The sequence below is a fragment of the Ceratotherium simum genome, chromosome 5 (genome assembly GCF_057802395.1).
Source record: "Ceratotherium simum simum isolate JZ-2026a chromosome 5, ASM5780239v1, whole genome shotgun sequence".
Lineage (NCBI taxonomy): Eukaryota > Metazoa > Chordata > Mammalia > Perissodactyla > Rhinocerotidae > Ceratotherium > Ceratotherium simum.
In genome coordinates, this window is record NC_141904.1 from 5,896,842 (window position 1) to 5,917,515 (window position 20,674).

Sequence of the window (20,674 nt, forward strand, 5' to 3'; positions counted from 1 at the left end):
TATTTCATGATTGAAAAACAACAATAACAACAACAACAAAAAACTCAGGTTTTTTAAACTGATCAAGTCCTCAAGGAGGGCAAGACCAGGTCTTATTTTTCTTTTTAGCTCTACCACCCTTCTGGTTGATACCTGGCAGATAGTAGGGCTATAATAAATGAATGAAAGTGGATGCTGTGTTTGAATCTTTGCATACACTCTTGAAAATATTGGTTGCTGTTCTTTTACTGTTTAATTTTGATATTATTAAGTCTGCTAACTGGAAGCATTAAAGATCTTTTTTGTTAAAATACTAAATTTTTAAAAAACCACTTACTCTTTTATTTAAGCAGCTTGGTTGTTTTTTCCTCCTAAAAATGAAGTGGCTGTTCATTGCCTTAGGGCCAGGCAAAATTTATGTAATGAATTATTATTGTGTATATGTCAGTTTTCCTCAGTAAAATAATAATTAGTGTTGTCATTATTATCGTTGTTATTTTAGTTTAGATTATAGGAAACTTGATTTTATGCAATTTTAGTAGTTTGATTTATGACAGTATTGCCAGGACAGGACAGTGCTTTTTATACACATGTTAAACCTGACCCTAATCTGCTTATTATTGAAAATATTTCTAATTTTCTTCTAGGACCAATTTGGACAACATATAAAGTCAGATGTGCACTTGAATTTTTATGTTTATTATGGTCCTGATCGTATTAGAGACCCGGCCTTGCTTTCAAAACAGGATATTGTTTTGACTACATACAATATTTTAACTCATGACTATGGAGTAAGTATGCTGATACTCAGCGACTTTCAAAAGTCGAATTTAAGAAATATGCTTCAGCTTTCTAAAGTGTTCTAAAATTCAGGCTTTATATTCTTCCTTTTTTTTTCTTTTTAAATACTTAATATACAGGAAATAAATAGGAAATTTTTTTCAACATTTTGCAAAAAAATCTTGAACTTTCTTTAGATGATAATTTAGGAATATTTTCCTTTTAGAACACTTGAAGTTAAAATTTTAAATTTGAACTGTAAATATATTTAGCAATTTGTAAATGAATTCTGTTTTTTTAATGTTCTGAAATATTGTTTTCTGTCACAATGATTTGCTTAATGATTATCTCAGTTTAAAAATAAGCTTTTTTGTAGCTGACATTTGTGAGTTTCCCAACTCATTTAGAAGTCTAATTGTTGTTTGCCTATAATTTCAGTTTACAGTGTTTTTCAAAATACCTTATTGTCAAAATTTCAGCCTTCTAGTAAGAACATTAGCTTGAACATAAAAAAAAGTAATTATGTTATATTCAAATAATTCTTATAATTGATAATTTTTATATCATCACTATGTTTTCATCTGAGATAAGATAGCTCAGTATGTTGAACCAAGATCTCAGCAGAGAGCTAGACTACCTAGGTTTGAATGCTAGCTCCTCTGCCACTTCCTAGCTATGGTACTTTGAGCAATATACTTCACACCTTGGTGCTTCAATTTTCTTATCTGTAATAAAGAAGTAATAATACTTCACGAGCTTGTGAACATTCAATAATTTAATGTATGTGGCGCTAAAAGCAGTACCTACCACATAACAAGTGTTGATATTAAAGAGTAGTAATGACTAATATTATTTATCAAATTACATAAAGTACTATTTTACTTTCCTGTGTTTTTAATTCATATGAAACGTTTATTTCAGACTAAAGGTGATAGTCCATTACATAGCATAAGGTGGCTAAGAGTGATCCTGGATGAAGGACATGCCATACGAAATCCAAATGCTCAGCAGACAAAAGCTGTACTTGATTTAGAAGCAGAAAGAAGATGGGTATTGACAGGTAATGATAGTTGTTATACTTTTAAAAAAATTAGTTCCCAAATATGTGTCATTAAGTAAGTTAGTGAAGCAACTTTGTAAACTTCAGGTGGATCGAAAGTCTGTCCCAAAATTAATCGTAGAAATCATTTAATAAAAATATTTTGACTTGTTCTTCATAATTGCCCATGATATAGCAACATTTGAATTATAGTTAATTTATGGAAGAATCCTGATTTCGTAGCTCTACTTCCCATCTTGGAGTCTGTTTGCTACTTGTGACACCTTTACCAGAAGATGGGGAAGAAAATATAAACTCAGATTAGTTTTTTCCTTCTTGCTAGTGCTGCTGATTTAAAAATCCAATAAGCAAATGTTCTTGATAAGGAGAAAGTTGAATTTACTGTGGTCTTTTTCTCTGTTAGTAGGGCAAGTGAGAGCTAAAAATTAGAGCAAAACTGTATTTTGAGATTGTGTATATGTTTAACAAGGGATTATCATCACGGCTTGATAGTTAGTGGGTGTGCCTAGTACCGAGTGCCCATTTTCGGTTCTCGCCTCTGATTGGGCCAAATGGATATTCTGATTGGATACTCTGGTTTTAGGGTTATAACAGTTTCCTGTTATTTTTAGGTACTCCAATCCAGAATTCTTTAAAGGACTTGTGGTCTCTTCTTTCCTTTTTAAAACTTAAACCATTTCTTGATAGAGAGTGGTGGCATAGAACAATACAGCGTCCTGTAACAATGGGAGATGAAGGAGGACTTAGGTAAGTAATTTCATGACAACTGATTAATATTAGCTGCAAATAACTATTAGCAGCTTGAACCAATTGCCACTTTCATTACTATTTTAACCAGACTGTTGGCTTTCCTCTCGAAACAGTGTTTACAGTTTAATGTCTTTGACTCTCAGAGTCCAGTGATTCTTGTTTGGGGAGACAAAGATTTCTAACTGTCACTAAAACAAACCCTCCCTTCCCTTGATTTTAGTTAAACTGAAAGGAAAGGCAGAGCTTTATGGTCTTTCTGTGTTGCTTTTACCCCTGAAACCACCATTAATAGATTAATAAGCAGTGACAAGAAAAAGAATACATGCTCTGAGGATCCAATATGCACTAAATTTTTATAACTTATTTCATATAGCTTTATGTAGTGGTTATTGAATGATGTGATGTATAGTGGCATCAAAAAGTTTTTTTGTAAGAGAGAATTGTTTCTGGTGGAGACAGACAAATAAAATTCAACTTGGTGACAGCCATTTTGCAAGGTACTAGGCTAATATCGTTTACGTTTTTTGCCTAGAGCAGTGTTTTTCAAACAGAGGGTTTGGGATCCATTAGTGGGTTATGAAATCATAAAGATGGCAGCTAGCATTATAGCTGTTCATTAAAGAAAATGAAATAGAGTAGAAGACTGAAGAAAATAGCAGAGTGGATCATGTATAGTAAGTATTGTTCTGTGAAATGTCTGTTTTTGTTACATTTGTGTGTGTTCATGTATATGTTTGTTGGCTGGAGTAAATTGTGTTTCTTACTGTGGGTTATAGTGAAAAAGGTTCAGAAGCCACTAATGTAGTTTGCAATACTGTGTACTTGATTCCTCAGAACCAACTATTTAAATTCTAGTTTAAGAACTAGAGTTTAAGACAGTTTAAGACAGTTTAAGAACTGTCTCAATGTCAGTTTAAGAAATTGTATTTATATTTCATTGTTGGGAAAAACCTTTTCTTAAAGAATTGATATACCTCCTTTTTTTCTGATATTGAGGAGGGAGTGTAAAAGTTTATAGAACCTAGAAGGCATTTCTCCCTCTTCTGAATTGTCACATCATGGGTTTTTTTGGCATTACTTTATAAAAATTACTTTTTTATGTATCTTGATTTTCATATTACTGAAAAATAACTTTTTGAAGGTAAGATCTTACTCAGATTTTTATGATATTTAGTATAATGCCTTGCACTTACTAGGTGCTTATTAAGAATTTGAGTGTTGAATATTGGGTGATGTAGTTGACAGAGAAGTAAAAAGATTAGTGATTAGAGTAAAAGTGGGGAGAAGAGCTAAAGAAAAATAAGGACAGGATAAAAGAAGATTAAATTATAACAGATATTGAACTGAGGGCAAATTTCACTGCATTTGGTTGCTATAATTTTCTATTTGTAGAAAATGTCTGTGATGATCAGGTTGGATAAAATCCCAAATATGGGATTTTTAAAAAAACTTTTACTAATGTTATACAACAGTAATACATTAAAATATTTTTTGTTCTTGTTGAATCAACTTATATAGAAATAAAATGTTATGTAATTATTTGTTTTATTTTGAATAGGCGTTTACAGTCCCTAATTAAAAATATTACACTTAGAAGAACAAAGACAAGCAAAATTAAAGGAAAACCTGTTTTGGAGTTACCAGAACGTAAAGTATTTATTCAGCACATTACACTTTCAGATGAAGAGAGAAAGATTTATCAGTCTGTGAAAAATGAAGGCAGAGCTACTATTGGAAGGTATGGAGAAAGAAAGCCATTTTAGAAAATAATTTTTATTGTGTTTCCCATTTAACTGAATAGCATTTTTTAGATATGTTAGCAATGAAGTCTGAAGTATACTGAAAGATAGTTTGCTTCTTTAACTATTTAAACTACTTTTTTACAAATTAATAGTTGAAGTGAATGAAATAATATTATAATACACCAAGTAAGTAATTCCTTGAGTTAGGAAAAAATTAAAGTTTACATGAAATGGCAAGTTCTGAATTGCTAGTCAGAAGACCTTGCTTGCTTCTATTCCTGGCTCTCTGTCATAGGAGTAGATAAAAAATTGAGAGAAGTGTATATAGAGAGAAAGAACATAAACCTATTAAGGACCAAAACTTTGGGGAATGTCCACATTTAAGAAATAGGAAACTAAAGAGAAGCCACTCTAGGAGATTCTGTCCAGGGGAGAATTATGAAGAAAGTAGAGAAAATGATCACAGAATCCCAGGAAAGACAGCATAATCAAGAAAGAGTTTGGTCAGTAGTGTCACATAGTAAAGTACAGAGACTTAGAAAAGGCTATTTAATTTGGTGATTCAGAAGTTACTGGTGTAAACTCTTCAGTATAGTTTCACCAGAATAATGAGGTATGTAGCCAAATTGTAGGAGTAAGGGGATTGCAAAGAAGTAGCAGCTGCAGGGGAAGACCATTTTTCACAAAGTTGGTCTTTAAAAGGAAGAAGAAAGTGAGACTGGTAGGTAGGATCTATAGTTGGTTGCTGAGACTGGTAGGTAGGATCTATAGTTGGTTGCTGGATCAATTTTTTGATAGTTTTACTTGGGTAGCTGCCTTGAGAGGAAGAGAACATGGAAGAGACTACAGATACAAAAGAGAATAAAGCAAATTGGTGGACAAAAGTGAAGCCTAGTGTGGGGGTAAATAATAGCAAGAGTACAATCAGTGAATATGAGACAAGGGTGTCTACAGAGCAAGGTGATGGGAAGTTGAGGAGGGTAGACTGGATTTGTAGCCATTGTAAAAAGATCAGGTTTTTAGAGTGGTAGAGAGGCTTCATGTGGTATGGATAAATGTAGAAGCTAAGTCGTGACTTTCCAACAACACGTAGAAATCTGGGGATACGAGCTGATGAAGTAGATTAAAATGATTGGGGATTGATAGAAGGTGAGAAGTTCTAGTCTAAGCAAGAATGTATTTGATGTGAATGCCCAAAGGAACCAGAATGAGTAAGAAACAAATGAAGGTGAAACGGCTGAGAAAATAGGGGAAGCTTCAAAACATAAGAACTTCAGTGAAGTGCAAAGCAGGTTTAATAGGAATTAGAGAGATTGAGAAAGATTGTTCTAAGCAAGAGATTTCAGAGTTGACAATATTGCAGTGGTGATTGAAATTTCATATTCTTTCAACCAAAATTTATTAAGTGCCTATGTGCCACACACCGTTATACACACTGGGATACAGTAGAATAAAATGGACAAAAATCTCTACCCTCAAGTTTATATTTCAATGGAAGGAAATAGACAAAAAAAGTTTAAATTTTTTGGAAAAAAAGCAAAGCAGAAAAATGGGATAGAGAGTGCTGAAGATGTTTTAATAGGGTATTCAGCAAAGACCTCACTGAGAAGTTGATATGTGGGAAAAGATCTAAGGGGGGTTGGGGTTGAGGGGCATTTCAAGCAGAGGGAACAGCAAGTGTAAAGGCCCCAAGTTGGGAGCATACCTGGTGAGCTTGAAGAGCAACACAGAGGCAAGTGTGGCTAGATAAGATGAGCAAGATGGGAAATAGTGATGTCAGAGAGATTGGAGTAGGAGTGGATGATGATTATGTAAGACATTGTGGCATATTTCAAGGGCTTTGGGTTTTACTTTTTATGAGATTGGAAACCTTGGAAGGGTTTTGAGCCAAAAGAGTGACATCATCTTATTTCTATTTTAAAAGGATCACTGGCTGCTGTGTTAAGATTTAGATTGTAGGAATAAGGGCATAAATAGGGAGACCAGTGGCAATAATCAAAGTAAGAGATGATGGTGGTTTTACTACAGTAGTAGTGATGAAGGAGGTGAGAAATGGCTGCATTCTGTTATATTCTGAAGGTAGGGCCAACAGAACTTGCAGATTGATATGGCATAGGCTGTGAGAGAGAGGAATCAGAGATAACCCCAGGGTTTTTCACATGAATTACTAGAAGGATGGGATTACCATTTGCAGAAATAGGTCTATGGGAAGAGCAGAGTTTTTTCAGGGAAGATCAGAAGCTCAGTTTTGGACACATTGTGTGTTATCTGTGAGATTTCCAAGTGGAGATGTCTTGTAGTTAGTTGGATATGAGAGGAGAGTTCACAGGAATGTTCTTGGTTTGATACATAAATTTGCAAGTCACCTGTGTGTAGATGGTAGTTAAAGCCATGAGAGTGGATGAGATCATGGAGAGAGTGAGGGAAGTTAGTGAAGAGGTCTAACAAAGAAGACAGGAGTGGCTGGTAGGGGTGGAAGGAGGCTTCTACTCCAATAATTTGGCACTCAGAAGAGATTTCTTAAACTGAATTGCTGATTATCCATGTAAGTAGTGACTGTGCCAGGGAATAATTAGACTGTTGGTAAAGGTTATTCTATTTGAAAAGGTTGAAAAAGAATAACTTTATTGAAACTGTTCTCAGAGAAGAAATAGGTTATTTTCAAAGTATTCTTTTTAATAGGTTGAGCAGTTACTATGTGTTATGCATTCATCTAAGTGCTTTTTATGTGTTATGTGTTAATTCATAACAATCCTATTAAGTCAGTACAATGATTACCCACATTTTACAGATGAAGAATCTGAGGCACAGAGCAGTTAGGGGACTTGCGCTATGTTACACAGCTAGTGAACGACAGAGCTGGTGTTTAAACTCAGGTAGTTTGGTTATAGAGCTTATAAGTTTAACTTTAATATTATATTGCCTATTCCTTGCATTCTTGAATATTTAGAAGTATTCGTTGCCATAATACTGTTACTAATAATAACAGTGGATATATATCTATATCTATCTATCTATATATAGCTATATAAGTCACTTACCGTAGTCCAGGCACTATTCTGAATGCTTTGCATATATTAACTTTTTTAATACAACAATCCTATGAGGTATGTATTATTACTGTGCCACTGTTACAGCTAAGAAAGCTCAAGACACAGGTTAAGAAGCCTGCCCAAGGTTTCATAGTTAATTGACAGAGCCAGGTTTTGAACTCAGACAGTCTCGCTCTAGGGTCTGTGCTCTTAACTATTAGGTTATATTTCTTCTATTGCCTTAATACATAAATATCAGATTTTTGCTTTAGTGTATAATTTTTGGATCACCCATTCTTCCTTCAGAACCTGTATTGTCATTGTTCTACTGTATTTTATATTGAATGCTTCTGTGGAAAACTATGATTTTATTTTTTTCGTTAAAGTCCAGCAATTTGACCAGGACCTCTCTTTGTTGATTTTTTTCTGGAACTTGTGGTAACATTTAAATCTCTGGATTCCAGGCACTTCCCCCCACCTCCCCTTTCCTGGAAAGTTTTCTTTAAATATTGTTTTCTGTTCCATTATTTTATTTCTCTCCATGTATGTTGGATGTTTTCTTTTCCATAGGTATCAATTTATTGTAATCCTTTACATCTTTCTGTTTAATTTTGCTTTTCTTGATCCCGTTTCCCACATTCTTTCCTGTGTTTTTATCAGTGGCTAGTCTCTTTTATGATGGTTTCATTGTGGCTTTCATTTCTCTGATGGTTTACTTTCTCTTGCATATGGTTGAGCTCATCTTTCGTCTCTATGTTGTTTTGCCATACCTTTTCAAAGCTTTGTTTCTCTGCTTTAAGCTATTGTCTTTTTAGGAGGGATTGTTTTATTGAGTGGTAAATCATGGCAGTATCCTTGGTCATAATTTTTATTTGCTGTATGGCAACATTTTTCTGGTGAGTTTTCTTTTGCTGCCATTTGTTTCCTCCCTTGCTCTTTGCTGATGATTATTATTTTTTTGAATGCCTTGAGTTCTTTCTGGACTAGCTATTTGCAAGAGATTTGTAAGAAGGGGGAGGAGTCATAGCTGTGCCTATACTAGCAGGAAATATCCCTATTTAGTTATGACTCAGGGTTACAGATGAGTTCTTTCAGATTTTACTTGTGTTCCTACAACAGAGATCAGAAGCTTTAGGATTCCTTACAGTGTGGAATGTTGTGCCCATAGTCTTTTCTGAAAACACAGTAGGTCCGTATGTTTCCTTATACAGCTTACCTTCTCTCCTTCTTGGAGTAAAACTTGTCCAGGGAAGTTTGAGCCACCAGCCATGCACCCTGTTTTTGCACATGAGAGATTTTGATTTTTCCCCTCAGGACATGCCATCTGTTTTGAAGCATTGTGCTCTGGCAGGTCTATTTGAGATCTACAGTCATATCTCCGTATCTTCCTATCCGACTTACTACACTTGGCAGCAAAAATATATTTTGCTTTATTGTTATAAATCTCTTCTAGTTTCATTATAGATAGAGTTTGCTTTTCTGTTCTCCATTCTTCTTTTGAAGTGATTTACAGAGAAGAAAAGAACAATACCATTTTTATTCCACTGTTTTAGAATAAGAAATGTTGTTGTTGTGTAGAGGCCTTCATAATATTAACGTTTTTACCTTTAGGTATTTTAATGAAGGAACCGTCCTTGCACACTATGCAGATGTCCTGGGTCTTCTGCTGAGATTGCGGCAGATTTGTTGTCACACGCACCTTCTTACAAATGCAGTGTCTTCTGGTGGTCCCTCAGGTGAATAAATGTGATTGGTTTACACCGTTGTAGATGTTAGAGATATTTCAATCAGAATGAGAAATTTTTCATATGGCCTAAATTTAGTTTGTTATTTTTCAAACGGACATTGTTTTTGGTATAGAATTCAACTGGGAGTAGACCCAAGAATCTCTTACCAATGATATGGAGTATTAATAATGAGATCTTCCAGGATTTCCAGTGATAGATACTCTTATATGAAAGGTTTAAATTGGATCTGCCTTTTATTCTGTGGTCATACATGCAGATTGTGTTATACTGATGCTTGTGTAAAGTATTTTATGTGGATTGGCTACTATTTGAGCTTCCGAATTTTTCTTAAAATTTGAAATTTAAACCATGCTTTTTGCCTGTGATAGAAAAAGACCAAAGACTACCCAAGCAAAACTTTTCCCTATGTGAAGAAGATTAATTTGTCTAGTCATATTACAAATCTTGCTCTGGAATTAATTTTTCAGCCTTTTTTCCTAGGAAATGATACACCTGAAGAACTACGAAAGAAGTTAATAAGGAAGATGAAGTTAATTCTGAGCTCAGGTTCCGATGAAGAATGTGCAATTTGCTTGGATTCTTTAACGGTTCCTGTCATAACACATTGTGCACATGTCTTTTGTAAACCCTGTATTTGCCAAGTCATCCAGAACGAGCAGGTTAGTTTAATGCTCGGTACAGGTTCAGTGTTTGATAGAGTGATGCACCAGTCGTGAGTATAATGAAAACTCAAGTCCAGCAGACTGTAAAGAGTTTTGCACTTGGATTTACTAGTGCACCATTTATGGTTAATTATATCAGTGTTTTAATAGGTGATATATTTCTTATAATTAAGCCCTTTATGAAAGACATATTTTTGGAGGCATGTTTCACAGTCAATATCTGAGTTCCACCAACAGTTTAGATCATTGTTGTCCAATAAATAGAGGGACAATGTGAGGCACAAAGATAATTTTAAATTCTCTAATAGATGAACAGAGGGAGTTAATTCTTATAATATACTTTTATTTATCCAATATATCTAAAATATAAAAACTGTTAATGAGATACTTTACATGATTATTTTTTAACTTAAGTGTTCAAAATCTAGTGGTATTGTACACTTACCAAACATCTCAATTTGGCTTTTCCACATTTCAAGGGTTTAACTCCTGCATGTGGCTATTGGCTATTGTATTAGATAAGGGACGTCTAGATTCTTGTGTATGGTAGAATTTTTTGAAGTGGAATAATCCTTTAAGCAGTCCTTCAGCTGAGGTAGAATTTTTTAAAACATTTTTATTGATATACATACAGAAAAAAATGCACAAGTCATGATTGTCCAGCTCAGTGAATTAAGAAGTAAAGACATCCATGTAACTACTACCCTCCTCTCCTTGTCTCCCTTCCCAATCATTTACTCTCTCCTTTCTCCCTAAAAGTAACCTCACTATACTGATTTCTAATGTTGTTTTAGTTTCAGAATCTTTTTTATTGTAATGGTATTTGGTATATAGTTATTCAAGACATAATCCTATTTTATTATCATGTCTTGGCACACATGGACACAACAGATGACTGCTTTAAATGAACCTGATAGGATTTAACAGATCTGGATTGGCTTTATAAGCCATTAAGAAGGGTATTTGTTTTTTTCTTTTAAAAAATAGTTTCAACTAGTGTGCTACATTGTAGTTAGGTTCAAGAAACTGTTATTCCTGGTTTCTTTACTTGTCTGCAAATAGTATATTGTTTCAAGCTCTTGCTGCTAGTCAGGATCACGTACTTTTGCTCCCTTTTTAATCTGTCCCACTTTCCATATTAGAATATTATATCTACCTACAGTTCAGCCTGTACAGATTGATCTCAAATGGATGAATCTAATAAAAGGTTTAATAAAATGCTATTAGGGATATAGAATTTACCATGCTTTTAAAAATTTTAGGTAAATTTATATTTCTGTTGTTCTGGTAAGTGTCACTCATGCTTTGTTCTTTCCTAGCCACATGCTAAGTGCCCTTTATGCAGAAATGATATACATGGAGACAATTTATTAGAATGTCCTCCAGAAGAATTGGCATGCGACACTGAGAAAAAGTCTAATATGGAATGGACATCCAGTTCAAAGGTAAAATACACATGCACAAATATACCATGTATAAAAATAATAATTCTGCTTTTAATCCTGACATTTGATTATTATATTCTGTTGGTGGTTACTGGCTTTTTGTTTATTTCTAATGGTGAATTTGAGAGGAAAGAGAAAGAGTTCAGATTATGATAGTATTCTTTCAGTCTTTTTAAAAAAATTAGTGGTCTTTTACTTTTGCATTTTAGGGAAATAACACGGCAGGACCTTTCTCTTCACAATAAAAAAAATTTTGGCTGTATTTTGCCAATTCTAAGTATAATTTAATGGGTGTTCTAATTTTTTTCAGATTAATGCTCTAATGCATGCATTGATTGACTTAAGAAAGAAGAACCCCAACATAAAAAGTTTAGTTGTTTCTCAGTTTACGACATTCCTGTCTTTAATAGAAACACCTCTCAGGTAAGTTCAATGGTGTTTCTCACTTGGAGTAAAAGGATTTTGTGTAAGTGTTTTGATTTAGATAGCAAAACATATTTATGTTTTACCAATTTTATTCATTTCATTTATCTAAAATAACATTCAGAGTCACTATAAAGAATATTTCGTGGGAGCATAGGATTTTAAAGATTAAGTCATGAATGTATTGGAAAAAAATTGACTGCGGAGCCAGACATTAGTAGATGGTTAGTAAATATTTGTCTAAATAAATGAGTGAAAGAATTGGTTGAAGAGATTTGTAATTACTTAATATGTGTTTATAGTATAGTGATACTTGTCTCTTTTGTCCCCTCCATTAGAGCCTCTGGATTTGTGTTTACACGTTTGGATGGTTCCATGGCCCAAAAGAAACGAGTTGAATCAATTCAGTGTTTTCAAAACACTGAAGGAGGATCTCCAACTATAATGCTTCTATCCTTAAAAGCAGGTGGAGTTGGTTTGAATCTTTCTGCAGCTTCTCGAGTATTTTTAATGGATCCAGTAAGTAGTTCTGTAGACTTTTTGATATGTTATTACTTCTTCTTAAAAAATAAACAAAAACTATTTGGTAAAAACCTTCATAGTTTTAATCGCTTGTGAAAATTCTTAAGCAAACTAGAAATAGATATTAACTTAGTAAATGTGAATTGACGGTTTTCTTTTAAGTGCTTTACATATATCAACTGAAATTCTCACAACATCCCTATGAGGTAGATGATGTTGTTATCCCTAGTTTACAGGTGAGGAAACTGAAGCATTGAGAAGTGAAATAACTTGCCTAATATCACAGCTAGTACTGGGCAAACCAGGGTCAGAGTCCATATTCTTAGGTACTGTGCTTTTCTACTTCTCTTCTATATACTGAATAAGTTTCTTTTAACTGTAATGCATCAGGATAGTGGTTTCATTCATTTGGCCAACAAATAATGAGTTCCTGCTTTGTGTCAGGGCGTCTTACAGGCACTGGGAATCTGGCTATAAACAAAATAGAGAAATTAGTTACCATCATGGTACTAATGGTCTCAAGCTTTAATGTGTATTAATATTAGGTAAAATGCAATTTCTGACCTCTATCCTCAGAGATTTAGGAGTTCTTGGATGAGACGAAGCTGCGTGTTCTTTATAGACCATAGGTGATTCAGGTACAGGTGGTCTAGCATCACAGTTTTAGAAACAAATACCATTAATGGAATGTTTTGGGTAAATTTTAGTGTCTAATACAGTATAGTCACTTGTGGTTGTGCAGTAAGGCCTAGGGGTAGAGTGGGAGCTAAAATTCACTTGGAACTTGACTCACCAAACTAGAGCTGCATCTACATAGGAGCACCTTTTTCTAATTGCACAAAGTGGGTGTTTGGGCTGGAGTCACTCTGGATAGTTTCTAATTTGCACTGGATATTGTTTGGGCTAGAAGCAACCCTGTGCTGTTTTTGTGCATTCATAGATTTAGATTTATGGTTTTAGTTTGTTGCCTGAAAGTCAGAAAATTCATAACATAAAGAAATTTTAGTGAGATACATATTTGAGTTCATCTGGTTAGGCTTTCTAGTTGCTGCACGTACCTGTTACCAAGGGATTTTTCCTCATCTGAGGGTTACCTTCCCATAAGATTATGACTAGAGCCGTATTTAGACATTCATGAGTTTTATGTTAATGTCATAGATGGCAGTGGTCTGTTGTCTTTGCTTGCCTTAGTTCTGTGGATGAGGTTTTAAATCTTTGTTAGAGTTTTAGTATTTTATGGTTATTATAAAAAATATTCACTGTAATTAAGATACACATTAACTAACCCAATGATAATCCTGGAAGCTGATTTTTGGAACAAATTCTCAAATTATTTTATTCTTTGATTATAATCTTAGTACTTGATAAGGAAGAGGTTGTTAATACCAAATAGAGTAATTAAATTAGTATTATAAAGTTGATCAGAGATTAAACTCTTTAGCAGTTATAGTTTAAAAAAAACTTACAGAATGTTTTAGCAGTTTCGTAGTAAGTTGATTATTTTTCATTGAACGTTTCAAGCTTTCAAATCTTGTTTCTAACTTTAAAACACAACCAGGCCCAGAAAAATAAGATTCAGTCAAAAAAATATGCTCATGAAAATCTTTTACCTTTTCATGGAGTGTTATGTAAGAGTAAGGTGTATTTTGATGTTCCATTATGAGCTTTTGATAAAGCTCATTGCTTCTTTCATCACTGCGTGTGAAAATGGGAGCTATCAGTTTTATATTATCATGAGATAAATGTGATTCCTGGTAGTCATACTAGATGTGTATTGCCAGCTTACTCTAAGGTTCCTAGACAAAATATAGGCAGCAGAAAGGAGCATTTTACTTGAGCTTTTGGTACAACGGTTTCAAAATTTGTCCAACTGTGAAATACAAAATATCACCGAATATGATTATCTGTCAGTTTTAGAAAATTATAAGCTAAGTATGTCCTTATATCTAACTTCTATACCAAAAGCAACCCAAAACTCAAATTACAGCAAGTTAATAGTAAAATATCCTTTTCCCTAGATCTCAAGGGAACTTTAAAAAGAAAGAAGAAAAATAACAGCCTAGGTATAAATCATACTATAAACTTGTCATCTACATATGCATTTATGATTCTGTTTCTATTTTCAGGTGGTACTTGGCTGTATAAATGTTCTTTTTCCCCAAAACACCCTGTTTTTAGCTTCAAGAATCATCCCATAATTTAAATTTAACATTTAATGATCCTTACCCTGTCAATTCATGATATTTCAAAACCACTTGACTCCTACCTTTCTAGACTGAAGAACTCTTTATCGTTTTGCTTATTCTTCCCTTTTCATTGCTTCGTTGTTTTATTTTTCATCTTAAGACAGTCCCCATGATAATGCCTATGTTAATTAGCTAACGTTACTTTTTTAGTTCAATTTTGAAGTCAAGTGATTTCAAATATAGATACAGAAAATTGCATCAACAAAGTCTTAAGTAATTTTTAGGACTGAAATCTTTTTTTGTTCTTTTATTTAATGGAGGAAAGTGAAAGAAAGAACCAAAGACCAGCAAAAGGGGAGAAAACTTCTTCATAAATGGACCCAATTACTATCTTTTTTGATGTAAATTAAGTCACTTTAGAGGATGTGTAAACTTTTTTCCTCTGTTAAGCAGACATAGATTGACTTTAAAATGGAAGAAAGAAGCAGAAAGATATTATTTGATTAATCAACAATCATTTATACTGTGTGCTTTCTATGTATTAGGTTCTGTATTAGATACTAGAAGCAGTGGAGTGAAATGACAAGGGGAGAATGCCTGCCTATCATAGTAGTGATGGAGTGAGGGAGTGTGGATTTTTTTTCCCAGACCATTCATAGTGTTAGTATCTGAATTCAGTCAGATAACCTTCAGTCAATAAATGGTGAATGAATAATGCTGAAAAGAAAGGACTTGTGCAGAATACTCACAGATCAGGGTGCTAATAAAGCAAATCCTGTTCTTGGTAGGCCTGGAATCCAGCCGCTGAAGATCAGTGTTTTGACAGATGCCATAGACTTGGCCAGAAGCAAGAAGTTATCATCACAAAAGTGAGTTTTTAGGCCATCTGTTTTAAAATTAGGTTGTTAAGGTTTTTAAAATTATACTAATAATACATGAATATATTATTGTAAAAGATTAAAATAGAATTATACAGAGCAAAATATGAAGGTCACCTTTATTCTCCTCTTTAGAGGAAACCACAGTCAACAGTTTAACATATGCTATTCAAAGTCCCTTTATCTGTGTTAACATACATTCATAGTTATATATACATCTCTCCTTTAAAAAATTTCTTTTAAGATAAATGGCATCCTACCTTATTTTTCTGCAACATGTTTTTTTTCCCCTTAGCAGTATATATTGGAGACTACCATAAGTACATTTAGATCAAACCTATTCTTTTCTTTCTCTTGTAGTAAAATATACATAACATAATATTTACCATTTTAACTATTTTTAGTGTACAGTTCAGTGGCATTAAGTACATTGATGTTGTGCAGTCATGCACCACCATCCATCTCCAGAACTTTCTCATGTGAAACTGAAACTCTGTACCCATTAAACAATAACTTGCCATTCCTTCCTCCTCCCAGCCCCTGGCAACCACCTTTCTACTTTCTATGTCTTTGAATTTGACTGTTCTACAAACCCATTCTTTTTAACACCTGCATAAGGATATATTTAATCAGTCCAGTTTTTTGCTAATAAAAACAGTGCCATAATGAGCATTATATTATATGCATCTTTGTGCATATATACAAATATTTCTTCAGGATAGGTTAAAGCTAGAATTTTGGATTTAGAATTCTTATAACTGTCAAGTTGTTTTCAAAAGAGGCTTTATGATGTATGAGAATGATGGAAATTTATGCTAATATGATGTAAAAGTCCCTTCTAATTTGCATTTACCTAAGACCTTGAGCATATTTCACATACCTTTTGTCCATTAATAATATTTTTTCTATGAATTGCTTGTTTATATCTTTTGCCCAGTTTTCATAAAGTATAAACGTAGTTTTATAGTATAAAGGACTCCTTTATACATTCTGATTTTACACTTTTTGTTATCTATATTGGAAATGGTTTATCCCAGGCTCCTGCTTATCTTTGAACTTTATGTGCTTTTTGTCATGAAAAACTTCTAAAATTTTTATGATTTAAAACATGTCAGCCTTTTTCTTTATATCTTCTGGATTTTAAGGTCTTGCTTAGAACAGAAGCGTTTACTTTCAAATTTCAAAAACGAGTCTCCTATATTCACTTCTGATTCTTTTGAAATACTTGGTCATTGGCCCTGGGCTAACATCCGTGCCCATCTTCCTCTACTTTGTATGGGACGCCGCCACAGCATGGCTTGACAAGTGGTATGCCGGTGCGCGCCCAGGATGTGAACCCCGGGCCGCCGAAGCAGAGCACTCGAACTTAACCACTATGCCACTGGGCCGGCCCCTGAAATACTTTGTCTTTTGTTTATGATTCATGATATAGTTCTAAGTGTATTCTCTTCTCAAATTAAGAACCATTTGCTCCGTCACCATTTTTTGGAAAAGTCCATCCTTTTTTCCTACTGATTTGAAATGTAACTTTTATCATAAACTAATTCATATATATTACATGGGTTTCTTTCTGGACTCTGTTCTGTTCGATTGATCTCTTTTCCTAGTCCCAGGACAGTATTACTCTTATAATTACTATGTTTTATAAAGTATGCCTTGTTATCTAGTAGAGCAGAGTGCTCTCATTACCCTTCTTTTTGAAAATTTTATTGGTTATTACTATTATTTACTCTTGAACTTTGGATTTAAGTTACCAAATCTCATTAAAGAAATCTTGTTTGGGATTTATTGAATTTATGATTAATTTGAGAACTGTCTTCTTTATAAATAAGGAATGTTCCCAAACAAGTATCTCTCTCCATTTATTTAGGTCTTTTATGTATTTCAGTAATGTTTTATAACACAGCTTGTTTAGTTATTACAGTAACTTGGACCTCTTGTACAATGCTGAATAGCAGTAGTGGTAGTAATCATTCAAAGTATGTTGTTGGAAAGCTTCTAGTAGATGCCCTTAATAAGGTTGAGGACATACATTTCTAGGTTAATGAGGATTTTTTTAATCAAGGTTTTTATCAGGAATAAATGTTGAATTTTATCAAATGCTTCTTAAGCATCTATTGAGATGATCACTTTGTCTCTCAAATGTTATGAATTATAGCAGATAAAGGCTTATTCTTGCATTTCTGGGGAATCTCATTTGGCTTTTTAAATACAATGCTAAATTTATTAAGCTAATATTCTAGTTACAGAGCTGTACATAAAGTTTGCTTATTTTTGTGCTGTTCTTATCTGATGATGGGATTATAAGATGTCACTTATGTCCTTGTGGCTATATTCTTTATATAAGAAAACCATATTGAGTGATAAGGGAAAGCAGTGCTCATCTCTTTATATTATTATAGTTATATATATAATAGTTTAAAAATATGTAATAACTTTATAGTTATTATATTCTGCTAAATATTCTGATGTATAGTGAGAAAACAGCGGAGCTAGTTTCTAATAGATTATTATTGACCATTTTTGAAAACTACGTAATACTGTAAGAAAGCAGATTCCTTTATAGTAGACCAACATTTTCATTATGTCTCAAATTTTGATTTTTTTAATACATTAAAGATTTTAAATCTTGTGACCTAAAAAAGTGCTTCACGAATGTAACTTTTTTTTTTTCTTTTTAAAGTTCATTGTGAAGGACTCTGTTGAAGAAAATATGCTGAAAATACAAAACACGAAGAGAGAACTTGCAGCTGGAGCCTTTGGAACTAAAAAAACAAATGCTAACGAAATGAAACAAGCTAAAATTAATGAAATCAGAACTTTAATTGATTTATAATTTATGGGATTTTGGTAAGGTCAATTTGATCAGATATATACAGAAGTTTTGGAACTGAGAAAAATACAGAGTTTTAGAAATGAGATCTAGAGAGTATGTCTTCTAAAAGGAGCATAGAGTTTTTATATTAGTGAAGAGGTATTACTGATACATATTGTCTTCTATATATGAACCTATTTTTAATGATATTTCATATAGCAATAAGTTCTGTTATATACTGTGGCCTAAAATAATTTTTTGAGGAAAAAAGTTACTTTGTTATTCAACTTTTCATAGTATCTATGCTGAGTATTTTCATATAACTTCCAAGTACTCAGCTTTTTCATATTTCAAATAAGGTCAAACCTTTTATACTTTTGACCAAATAAAGAGTTATTTTCTATGTTGGACACATTTGGTTATTCACCAAAGCCTCCCATTTGTGATGCAATGGATTCACAGTCCTTGTAAACAATTAATATATATACATAGACTATATAAGAGATTGATTTTATTGGGCTTTCAAACCATATTTGCATTCCAGAACCAAACCTTAAATGAGAGACCAAAGTCCAGGTTAGCAAGTTACTTGTAATTTTTTTTTAACAGTTTCATTGAGATATAATTCACGTAAGTGACTTGCAATTTATGTTCATGAAAAAAATTAGGGACTGTGTTAGACCACTATTTTTTTTGTTTTAGTCAGGTAGAACTATTATTCATTGTTTAAATGTAACTTGATGTGTTAGTGGGTAAATACAGTCTGTCCCTATGAGAGGGAACCAATTCTACCCAATTTGATTTGAATATTTAAATTATGGAATTGCTGAATAGATATTTCTATATATAGATAATTTTTATTTATGTAGCTTTTGTTTTAAAGTAACTCTATAAATTTTTATAATTCAGAAGACTACTATATGTGAGAGGCGTGATATCTGGATGGAAGTTGGGCTGGATGACCTCCAAAATCGTTTCAACTCTTAAAGACATCTTAATCCTGAATGGAAAAGTTTCTTTGTCATTGTGTTTAGAATCAGAATTTGATTTCAGAATTTCAGTAACTCATCCTTATATCTATCTATAGAATTAGTCATCTTTTTCTTACTTTTTTGTTAATCAAACTCACAGTAGTTGCCACACAATTCTAGATGACTCTGAGTCACATTTAAAACCAATAAGCTATAAATTTAGCAATCAGGTTACGTAGTCAGTGGTGTTTTTTCCTTAAGGGAAACTTTTTTTTTAATCCAAAGAAAGAAGAGATTAATTACTGTAACAGGAGAAGCTTCATGTTTGATGATACGGACTTAAGAACACTGTATATTTTACCTATAGCATTAGAAGTGACTTGACTGAAAGATAAGATTGGAGGCAGCATTGTGTTGTAGGGCATGCATCTAAGGTATGTTGCTAACTCTTATCAACAGCTAAGTCCTCCCCTCCCAGTGCCCTGTCTCTTACTCCAAGGGGACAGTGGATTATAGACAGTAAGAATCTTGCCCGTCCCTTTTCTCTTCAGCAGCAGGTGAGGCAGAGGGCTGATGAAAAAGACCAGCAGACCTTTCTGCAGGGATGAGAGTAGAATAATAACTTGAAGTTGGTCCAGTAGCATTAGGAGCAATAGGGAAGTTCTTTACCTTGCAGGACTAGCATTACACAAAAGAATCAGGTTGATCAGAATCTCATGAAATGTAGTATGTGGGTTCTCTATATACCAGTACTCCAGTGAGATGAAGTATAAAAAGAATTTTCAACAAAAATACAGTCTACTCTTCTTGCTTACAAAGACAAAGCCTTGCAAACTCACTGTAAAGGTGAAGACTTTACTTGCTTCTTTACCCAAACATTTACAGATTTGTGTTTTTAAAACACATTCATAATGACAAATTTGGCAAGTCATTTAAAAAATACCATTTTGTTTTTGTACAGTTCTATTAAATGGTGTTAAATTAAAAATTTGATTCATCCTGAGAAAATATATAAACCACTGGAATGAAAAGTTCACATTATGCTATGCTGTTTCATTATTATGTAGAAAAATAGCTTTAGAAATATCTTGAAGATGTATTCCCACTTGTGGTTCAAACTGAATTTTGTGGTTCAAACTGGATTTTGCTTTAAATTTAAAATCAATAAAAGTTTCAAAAATTTATTAGCCTCCTCAGTGCCATAATTTTAATGACTTTTTCTTTAAAGAAAATGTAATCTTTCATAAATCTCACCCTTCTGTGAAGATATCTATATTACATAATTTTTACAGACAGTACATAAAATGTGTATAACATGTATGAGGAACATCTATGAGTAACAGAATACTTATATTCCTACCACCTTTTTTATTCTGCTCAATTTAACTGGTTGAATTGCTTGTTTAGAAATCAGAGTATATATATTTTTAACATTCATGTTAAATGTCTTGATCTTCTAAAGCATTAGTTCCAGTTATTTTTATTTCCTCATCTGCCAGGAGGAATTGTGATACTTGTGTATATTGGTATTACTAGATAACACTCCACATTGTAGATTTTCCCCTAATGCTGGATTGGAAATAATCAATAAAATAATCTTATGTTTATTACCAGCAACAACCAATGAAATTATCCTCAGGCAGTGTATGTTTTCTGTTGGGGGATGTCAAAAGCATTGGCA

At 33.2% G+C, this 20,674-nt stretch overlaps 1 protein-coding gene across 5 annotated transcripts in view; it reads left to right on the plus strand.

Annotated features, from left to right (window-relative positions):
- The window catches only part of HLTF (helicase like transcription factor), a 55,658-nt gene extending 35,481 nt beyond the window's left edge, over positions 1 to 20,177 (plus strand). For 4 of the 5 annotated variants that reach the window (XM_087430411.1, XM_014788925.2, XM_087430408.1 and 1 more), the window contains exons 15-25: positions 627 to 770; positions 1,681 to 1,819; positions 2,431 to 2,566; positions 4,128 to 4,307; positions 8,955 to 9,079; positions 9,572 to 9,750; positions 11,073 to 11,198; positions 11,509 to 11,621; positions 11,960 to 12,140; positions 15,118 to 15,198; positions 17,891 to 20,177. In XM_087430411.1, the coding sequence (XP_087286537.1) occupies positions 627 to 770; positions 1,681 to 1,819; positions 2,431 to 2,566; positions 4,128 to 4,307; positions 8,955 to 9,079; positions 9,572 to 9,750; positions 11,073 to 11,198; positions 11,509 to 11,621; positions 11,960 to 12,140; positions 15,118 to 15,198; positions 17,891 to 18,043 (1,557 nt within the window). In that variant the 3' untranslated portion in view covers positions 18,044 to 20,177. The remainder of the gene's footprint in view (positions 1 to 626; positions 771 to 1,680; positions 1,820 to 2,430; positions 2,567 to 4,127; positions 4,308 to 8,954; positions 9,080 to 9,571; positions 9,751 to 11,072; positions 11,199 to 11,508; positions 11,622 to 11,959; positions 12,141 to 15,117; positions 15,199 to 17,890) is intronic. The other variant, XM_087430409.1, reaches the window with a different exon arrangement.
- Positions 20,178 to 20,674: the final 497 nt, after the last annotated feature.